General features: G+C 50.9%; 1 protein-coding gene across 2 annotated transcripts in view; it reads right to left on the reverse strand.

Annotated features, from left to right (window-relative positions):
• Positions 1-9,217, reverse strand: part of LMO1 (LIM domain only 1) — a 66,460-nt gene extending 57,243 nt beyond the window's left edge. Inside the window, exon 1 of one of the 2 annotated variants that reach the window (XM_036764173.1) lies at positions 9,156-9,217. Coding sequence is in view for 1 of the 2 variants with exons in the window: in XM_036764174.1 (XP_036620069.1) it covers positions 9,156-9,177 (22 nt within the window). In the remaining variant the exon portion in view is untranslated. The remainder of the gene's footprint in view (positions 1-9,155) is intronic. The other variant, XM_036764174.1, reaches the window with a different exon arrangement.
• Positions 9,218-9,938: the final 721 nt, after the last annotated feature.

The raw sequence follows: 9,938 nt of genomic DNA on the forward strand, positions 1-9,938 counted from the left end.
TCAAGCTCATTGTGGGGGACAGCACATTTTCTAGAAAGCCATAGAACTCATCAGCTTGGGTGACCCAGAGAGGGTCTGTTGGCAAGCCCAAGGCCAGGTGACCTAAGGACCCAATGAACACCAAGGACCGAAGACCTCACCTCAAGGTGAGAAGAAGCCTGTGCCTTTGTCAGGGGGAAGCCCACCTGGATACCCTGTACCCTGGTACAGTGGGTAGAATGTTGGATGAAGAGTCAAGAAGATCTGAGTTCACTATCTCAGACATTTACTAGCTGTGTCACCCTGGACAAGTCACTTAATTTCTGTCAGCCTCAGTTTCCTCATCTGTAAAATAACATTAAAGGCATCATTCACACAGATGATGTAGGTGTTCAGACAAAAAGGTATGCAGCTATCCTGGGTCTGACTACCTTGGCCATGGTGTTGGTTACGACTGAGATGTCTCAACCCTCCCAATTAATAGAATTTAGAGCTGGCAGGGATCTTAGAACTCACCTAGTCCAGTCTTGTATTTTACAGATGAGGAAATAGAGGCCTGAAAAGATGAAAGAACTTGTCCAAGGTCACACAAGTAGTAAGTAACAGGACCTACATCCAGGTCTTCTGACTTCACAATCAGTGCTCTTAACAGAAAGAACCCTGTCTTGCAACTGAGCCCACAAAGGCTGCCTAGCTAAGGAGTTCTCTTGTCTGCTAGCTGATGGACATGGGTAAGAAGAAGGGCTCCTAGCCATGGAAGGTAAGAGATGGGAGTAGGGGGCTTGGGGTGGGGGCTTCCACTCAATCAGTCTCTACTGTGAGCAGGTGGCCTGTCTCAGCACCACCCCAGGGACTTATTCATCAGTTTTTGTTAACTGGGAAGGCCTCTGGGGAAACACCCCACTGGCTGTGTTAGTAAGGAAGGAGGCAAAGGTTGAACATGGTCAGATCAGCTCTCAGTGTGTTCCACTGAACCTAGCTCCCATGGGTACATGGGGGTCTTGCCTGCAAGTCCCAGCTTTGACTACTCATGACATCGCTCCTGTTTTCTCCATCCATAGCCCTGTTGTTGCATCTTCAGTTCTCTCACACCTAGCCAGGGAGATGCTGGGATTCATGCCTCCCTGTGCAGTCAGACACAAGCAATATCTTTAACCAGTGGAGGGGGCCCTATGCAACACATCTTTAATAATTCTTCTATTTCATTTTTGGCTCTGACCCGATGAGCTTCCATTCTGTTGAATAAACCCAAGTAGCTCTTTGCTCCAAAGTCCACCAACCCTCTGGATGATTCCCATTTGGCCAAGGTCAGGGGAGGGGGAATATCCAGGAGAGTTCGGCCAGTCAGGCCAGTCTTGAGGACCAGAGTAATGATTATATGCCATTACAAAACTCCTAGCCTTAACTTCACTCACCCTTCCTAGAGAGCCCAGAGAAACAGGCATAGCAAAGCCCAAGAACAAACACCTAAGTGGTCCAATAATCAGAGGCTGGAGAATCCTGGGGGGAATCCACCTCCTAGACCTATCCAGGGGCAGTGGAGCAGTTTTCTTACACACTTGCTGGGTTGGGGAAGCTTTCATCCCAGCCCTGTGCTGGGATGGTATCCTGTGCCTTTACATGCCTGCTGCTGCTAAAGTTCAGAGGTGAATATGGGAGCAGCCTTGGCTCAGTCCCTTGACACTTTGGGGCTGCTTCTCCTCACTGTGCACCTTTTGCACGACCCTTCTTCTCCCTCCTTCCCCCCAAAGCTCTGGGAAGCTGACAGTTTGCTCCCACTGCTCAGGGAGAAGATTAGGTTAAGGCTGCCGGGTTTATGGCTGTGGTGGGCAGAGAAGCCGCAAAGACAAAATACCGAAGAGGAAAAATGATCATGGCAATCGGGCAGCGATGGGGCCCTTAGTGCCTGCACTTTGACTCCAAAAGAGGAATGCACACTCAATCCACACGCACACACACACACACACACACACACACACACACACCCCATACCACCCACACCACACCCTCCCGCCCACCCTAACTATATAAAGAAGCCCTCGAAAGCCCGGACCAATATGAGTCACTGGGCTCTCAGCCTGGATGATTCAAACGGGCAGAAATGGTTCCTACTGTACATCCTTCAACAAACAGAGCGTGGAGTGACGCCTTCTGGGCTAGATTACTTTTCATTAATGCCAGAGAGAAGGGCGAACACGGCGGGTCGGCCCTTGGCACTGAGGCACACTCGCGTGCCTGCTGGCCCCTGTCCGGTCATGCCAGGAGAGCTGCCATGCCGAGCCAGGGTCAGTCTGCCTGGATGGGATGGGGAGGCATGAGAAGAAGGAGCCCAGTAGCGTAGGGTGGCCTCTTCAGCCTACCTACCGTCCTCCTTGTCCAACACCATCATCTCCGGCAGGAAGAAGTGTCCGAGGGCAGGCGTTGCGTCTCCAGCCGCTGCAGCCTCCGCTCCGGGGAGGAGAGGTCTCGGCTCCAGGAACGGAGATGAGCTAGAGCACAGCGGACAGCCCTTTGGCAGCCAGTGAGCTCTAATTACCCGGTTGTCCAGCTCTTAACCTAGATTGCACTCAGCTAGAATTACATTCAGAAGTGAAGCACTTTGCAGATACAAAAGCAGTCTCACCTACTTTTTTGTGCCTCAGAATTGCGAGAGACTAGGGGCTGCAATTTAGAGAGAGAGGGAGAGGAGAGAGAGTAGGAGGGAAGAGAGGATCAGAGTTTTTCTTTGATTCTCACCTTCTAAATGGCTCAATTTGCCCAGTATAATCTGTCTTAATGTAACTGCATTTGATAGCTCATAACCCTGGCTCTCGCAACTACACAGCTCTGTCTTATAAAGTGCTTTCCCCTTAGATTTAATCTGAATCTAAATCTAAAATTATATTCAAAGAGATGGGAGGGGAAATATCGGAGGCTGGCTACCGCTGCCTTTCTCTCTCAATTTATGAGGTCTGCACTCTTGCTACTGAATAAATGCGCACATTTCCCAGAGACAGTCCCCCTCCTCCCACACTGCCCCCCCCTCCCCAAGAGTTTAATGGGGAGTGGAAGGCTGCCTGGTTCTCCAGCACCACCTACAGGTCTCTCTCTCTCTCTCTCTCTCTCTCTCTCTCTCTCTCTCTCTCTCTCTCTCTCTGTCTCCCTGTCTCCCTGTCTCTGTCTCTCACCGCCCCCCCCATCACTTTTTGCAGATGTTTCAGAACCAGAGGTAAACTGTGGCCCTCATCTATAAGAGGGGCACACAGCTTCCAGCCCCTTTCCTGTCCCACTCCACTCCATGGATGCGTATTTATCATCACAGGAGTCATCTTTTATTTCAGCCTCAAGAGCTTGTTCCCTCTCTGGTCAAAGAGCAGGTCCAACAGTAATGGAATGTCCAACTCTCATTTCACAGGGGGAGGGACTCCACCTAGAGAGGACAATGACTTGGCCAAGGTCACAAAGTCAGGTTGTGTGAACTAAGATTCAAACTTAGGTCTCTCAACTTCTGGGCCAGAGCTCTTTCTACCATATTTTGCCAAGTCTTGGGATCTGGTGTCTGACTTGTAACCTAGAAGGTAGGAATTGGAGATTGGGGCAGTGCACGTACTCCTCACGCCTTTTCTCCGCTCCCCACCTCTAAAACTGAAAGAATCTTAGTTGCTGGCCGTGCAACAACCCAGGTCTCTGAAGGTCACCTTTCTGTCCAGACAGGTCCCATCCTCCTGGTCTGTTCTATGGTTCTAGGGCTTGGTCTAGAATCTCATTCTGATTTCCCAAGTGGTTTCTTGGGTCATGTGAATTCTGCATAGGGTTTAAATCTACTCTACTTTCTTACATTTGGGGAAAACGCCACTCTACCCCCATTGTCTGCCCCCAAATTGGGTTCAAGCCAGCTCTGAATGACAAATTAGACCAACAACAGACCCAAGCACATTGCAACTGCTCTGGCATTTTGGGGGAATACATATTGTCAGAGAGATGGATATGAAAAATTTCTGAAGAAACAGCTTGGCTTAATGAGTGGAAAGACCTCAGGTACAGGAGTAAGGAAACCTTGAATACTGCAGTTTGTCCGTAAAACAAGGATAATATCTGTCCTGCCTTTGCCATAAGTTTGTCCTGAGGGTCATATGAATTATCACACACAATGTGAAAACATTTTGTAAACCACAAAACACCATTCAAATGAAGAAGATGCTTTTTAGCAACAAAGGAAAACTAGAGCTCTAGGTCTCCTTTTAATAATATGGTTAACAAAGTACTTTTCCTCATGATGAACCTGTGATGTAGGAAATGTAATGATTATCTTCCCCAACATGACAGAGAAGGAAGCTGAGGCTAGGAATGTCTTGCCCAGGGTCTCATAACTGGTGTTGATGCTAGCACTTGAACTCTGATATTCTTACTCCAAGACCAGTTGGCTTTTCACTAGACCATGCTGCACCTCCTACATGCCACCCACCACCCCATGTCACATCTGACCTCATTTCAGGTGCTCTGCCCTCTTTTGTCTAAATGAGACTTTTCAAAAGTAAGAGGAGGAAACTCAGGTAATACATCCCTACAACCTGCTTTTAATTAGATTCTTTATCCACAGCTCTGATGCTTTCTCCCTTCCCCTCCTTTTTGAATGCTTAATCCAAAGAGTCCTTGGATATATTTGAAGCTAAGTAGCTCATTTTGTACAGAATAGCTTTCATCCAGGACTCTTTCCCTTCCCTTGGTGACAGTTTGAAGAGATGAGCAAGGTGCCTGATGTACTCAAAGATAGAGGGCTGCCCTCAAAAGGTATTTGATTCTCACCCATTAAAGGGGCTCCCAACCCACAAATTAAGAAAACTTTCCATCCACTACTTATAAGCCTCCCCCAAACAAACAAAAATCATGGCATTACAATAACCCAGAGATCAGAATTTCATATTCAAATATATCCTATCACAAAAATATTCAGTATTGAGTGCCTCCCCCAATCCCAAAGCATGTTCCTGACTTACATCACTCATAATTTCCAAGGCCAGAGTTTTTGGTATTCTGGGTGATCAATCAGGAGTGGAGTGTTATTTCTTTCAGATTTTTTAGACATTTTTTAGACATTCACTCAAAACCATATTATTCCAGTAAGATCATTTTCCTTGGGCACCTTATGTGAAGAAAGAATTTCCCTCCTACCATGGAATGGGGCTGGGATTTTTTGTTTGCTAGTTTGTTTGTCTTCCTTATTTTCTTTTATTTCACACCTTCCCACATATACTCAACACCCTATGAAGTTCATTTTCAACATCATATTTCCCCTTAATCTCCAAGGCACCTAATTAGCTGTCAAACTGCTAGAATTCCAATAATTAATCCATGAGAACTGGATGAAACATCGAAACACTACCAGAGCAGGAGCCGTGTGAGCTGAAATCCACTTGCTGGGATTTGGGAAAAGGAGGGGAAGAAGGGTGATGGGCTGGCAGCAGTGTCCAGCCCAGCCCAGCCCCTGGGGCTGCAGGACATAAGGACTAGACCTGGATTGTCAACCTCCTTCATTGAGAAGGTCTGCCCTGGGGGACAGACACAACCTGATGCTGGGGAAAGAGCAATGATTTGCTAAGACCCATTTACTATCTGCGTGACCATAGCTAAATCCCTTCGTCCCTCCAAGCCTCAGTTTCCCCCTCTGTAAGATGAGAGGGTTAAGCTACATAAGCTCTCAGGGCCTCTGAAGACTTGTGGCTGGGAACAAAAGCTCCCATTCTTGTCTCCCCAAGTTCGTGTATCTGTGGGTGCTTTGTCGTTGCTGATCTGGAATCGTGTTTCAGATATATCAGGTTCCAACAGAGGGAGGGCCCTTCAGTGTCCCCCAAGACACACAAAGTGAGACTGCATTGCTGATATAGTCTAATGTGATTTTGCAACACACAAGTCATGTCACACATCCTGCAGACTCCTTGGATGGCTCTCTGCAGCCTACCATGCAGTGGCCTCAACAGTCTCAGAATCCCTATTAAGGCAGAAAAATTTTATCACATTGAGTCAGGAAAGGCAGTTTGCTGCTGAGGTGGCCACCCCAACAACAGTGAGCTAGCACTCACAGATGGCCTAATGTTCAAATTGCTGTCTGGAGGGGCCTGTGCCTTACAGGAAAACTGACTTTTGGGTCTAGTACTGAAAAGGGGAGCTACCCCAACAGAAGACTCTGCCCCATATCTGGTGATGGCAGTAGGATGCAGATGGACTAGTCCCTAGGGCCTGAGGAAGGCAAGAAAGAGGTTAGGACAAGATGACTTATGAGGTGGTAAGTTCCCTGTCAATGGAAGTATTCAAGCATAGGCTCAATGAGATTCTGTAAGAGAGATTTTTGTACTGAGGAGGAGGCTGGAGTACCTCAGAGGCTAGGATTTTATGACTCAGGAACAAGTAGGCAGTATGATACAATGGAAAGGACATAGGAAATACAACCAGACAACTTGGTGCCTCATGATCTTGGGAAAGTTTTCTCTGGGCCTCAGTTTCTTTGTCCCTTTCTGTTCTAACTTTAGGATCCTATGATCTGGCCCCAAATGTTATCATGGAAATTAATATGGCCTGAGGCTGGCACCCCTGCACTGTCCTCACATCCCACCCCCAAGTCTGGAAGCATTGGAACTAGCCTAAATAACTCCAGGAGCTTATGGCCAGTGAGGCTAAGAGTTCCACAGGGAACACCCAGAGCCTGAGGCCTCCCATGGACCTGGAGAATGCATCTTCTCAAACCTCACATCCCACTATAGACGGGGGTGAAGTCACCGAGTGAGGGCTCCAGCTACTTTCCCTGGAATGAGGAAGACACTTGAGTGCTGTGTTCCAGACACATACACACACATACACACACACATACGCACACACACATACATATACACACACATTTTGCCACATAGACATAAAAGCTAAGAAATTCTCATGCTTTAAACTCAGTTTTCCTTCAGTTTTGTCAAAATTACATAGATTGGGATTTTAAAACTAGCTCAAAGTCAAAGCACATACAGAATGCTCCCAGGTTTTCTGAGCCCTGTGTGGAAAGAAGACTAGAACAAGAAGATCCATGGTCTGCTGGCAGCCCCAGCTGCCTCCCATGGCAAAGGGGAACATGGTCCTAAGGAAACACCCATGGCTCACCTTCCTTTCAATTAACCAGGCATTCAGGTGACCTCTCTTATTGGAGGCTGAGGAATGAGGAAGACTACTACAGGATGTGTGTGTATGTGTGTGTGTGTGTGTGTGTGTGTAACCAGCCTTCTTTCCATCACACCAGTTGCGAGGCCTGGTGTTTAATGACCCACGTCTGCAATACTGAGAGAAAATGAATAAGCCTCTGGCTATTTGCCTGTTCCCTTCCCATTTTTGCCTGGCACCTAGTCTTACAGCCACAGGTCAGCAGACCTGAATAGGAACAAAGAATTGAACGGTCCTTAATTTTTGTACCGCTTAACTGTGCCTTCCTGCATCCCTATAATAAGAAGTAAGAAAGACAGCACTTCTTTCTGCTCATAGCTCACGGAAGAAGTCCTAAGCTTGGTAGGTCCAGCAGGGCACAGCCAGGGGACAAAATCCTAAAGGCACAATGCTCTGCAGTCTTTCCTGGAAAGTACCAGCAGCTCTGACTCTGGAGTTCAAGTAATTGTCTTCCAACTCAACTACCTACTTCCCCAATCAGTCATGAATATTCCCCATCTCCCGTCCCCCTAGAACATTTTATAACTCTGGCCACCAAAAAGTCCTACTCGGGATGCTCTAGGATTCCGTAGGACTGAGAAGAGTAAAAAGGCAAGGTCTCCCTTCTGTTTCCTGGCCCAGTGACCTCTCCACTTCCACCAAATGCTTGGCCCATGTATCACTGCCCTGCATCGCTCTATGAGATTAGCAGTCCCAGGATAATAATAGGAAGCTTGGCCCAGATGGGGAGGGGTAAGCGGAAATTTGAGTACTTTTCTTCTGAAGTTCACCACCAAAAGCCGGAGTGCCTAGTATCGATCCTTGGACCCTAGCGTCTGCTTGTTCTGGGAGGGGAGGCATCTGCAGGGATAGAAGAGGGAAGAGTATCCACCCGTGTTAAGAGCTCTAGCCAAGGGAAGTCTGGGAAAACAAAGGCAATTTAATGGGCTGGAGGATGAGGAAACGAGAACCTCACTGCACCACTACGGGTCAGAGACAAGAAATAGAGTCTGAGGACTTCTCCCTCCCTCATCTCCGGGCTCTCTCTCATTCTGTCTCTTTAAAAAGACCTCGATGCCCAAAGGGCCTTTTAGAACGTGTTACCTGGAGCTCTGTGGCCCCTTTCTAGGAAGGATCCTGCCTACCTACGGTGGGAAGGTCACTTGAAGGCCCTGTATTTGGGGAAAGGGTGTGGAGAGGCAGAGAGTGAGGTAGACCCGAGAGAGGAGCTGCCTGGGACTGCCTAAGCTGTTGGTGAGCAGTCACACCGCCTCCTGGAAGCCGGGTGGGGGGGGGGGAGGGTTGGGCAGAGAGAGAAGTGGGAAAAGAGAGTCTCTCCCCCAGGTCTATAACTCCCTTAGCTGTTGGACGGGTCTCTTTAAGGGGCGGCCACAGGGCTCTCTCCCGGACAGATTCTGGTGACAGGTCCTAGTCCGCCCTGGATCACTGCTCTGACCCTCCCCTCCCCCACCGGCTTCCTCAAAAGGGATCTCCAAATCAGGAGTCCTCGAATCAGGAGCAGGGGTGTTGGGGTCAACTCTGGCCTCCCCCCGCCTTTAAAAAGTAAATCTCCGCCCCCCGCCCTTTGTCAGTTTGGGCAAAGCTGTCGGGGGGCGGGATCCCAAGGGAGAAGACAGCGTGTCCCGCCCCGCCGTACACCACACCTCCCCTTCCTTCCCCTCCCCCTCAAACCCCAGAACACAGTTGGGGTGTGTGTGTGGCTGGGGGGGGCGGTTTTAGCTTCAAAAAGTCTGGCCTGTCCACCGCGCCGGGTCCGTGGCTAAGCGCGGTCCGGGCGGCCGGCTCCGGCGTTCATGCGTACTGCGCCCCTCACCCCCCCCCGCCCCCCGGCCCGGTTCAAGCCACAACAAATCCACTTTCTACCTCCCGGGGCTGCCGGGCATGGAGTTGGAAGGTGGCGCGCGCGACCTGCCCCCCTCCCCCTCTGCGGGCCCCGGGCCCCCTCCTCCTCCCAGGCCCGGGGCTCACGGACCCGGCCGCCGAGCGGGGGCACCTACCGTCCTCCTTATCCAGCACCATTGTCCTGGCTGCCGCCGCCGCGGCTCTTCCTCCACCCGCGGCAGCTGCCGCCGTCCGCCCGGGGGAGCGTGGGCAAGACGCCGCCGCTTCCCGGCTGCTCGGGCGCCCCAGAGGGGACGGGGACTGGGGCACGGGGCTGGGGCAACGGCGGCTGCCGGCCCTGGGCCGGCCCTCTCCGAGCGCGCCTTCTGCCCGGCCCGGGCTGGACCCGGCCGGCGCTGCTTCTCCCGATCCGGATCCTGGCCCCTGCCTCGGCTCGGGCTTCGGCTCCCCAGTCCGGGCCCCTGCTGTGCAGCGGGAGGCGGGAGCGCAGGGGGGAAGATTAATAATGAATTTGTGAAAGGGCGGCTTGGCGAGAGCGCGGGGCGGGCCGTGTGCCTGGGAGCCGGGGAGCCGGGCAGGGAACAGAAGGGAGCGCGAGCCTGCCCGGAGCCCGGAGCCTGGCTCGCTCCGGGGCAGGAGCAGTTGCTCGGCGGCGGGCAGGCTGGCGAGGCTGCAGCCGGGGACAGCGATGGAGCGAGGCGGAGCCGGAGCCCGAGCCGGAGCCGCCGCCGCCGCCCGCTCGCAATTTATGTGCCTCTGCCCTCTCCAGCTGCTGAATAAACGCCCGCATTTCCCAGGGACCCTCAGATTCCCCTGTTAATTAAATCAATTCATTATGCTCAGATCTGATTAGCGGCCCTTCCCCCCCCTCTTTGAATCAATTATTCAATACACAAACATAATTGCCTGTGCCAGAGGTGCCTAAGTATTAGCTTATT

Source organism: Trichosurus vulpecula, chromosome 6 (assembly GCF_011100635.1).
Source record: "Trichosurus vulpecula isolate mTriVul1 chromosome 6, mTriVul1.pri, whole genome shotgun sequence".
In the NCBI taxonomy this organism is placed as follows: domain Eukaryota; kingdom Metazoa; phylum Chordata; class Mammalia; order Diprotodontia; family Phalangeridae; genus Trichosurus; species Trichosurus vulpecula.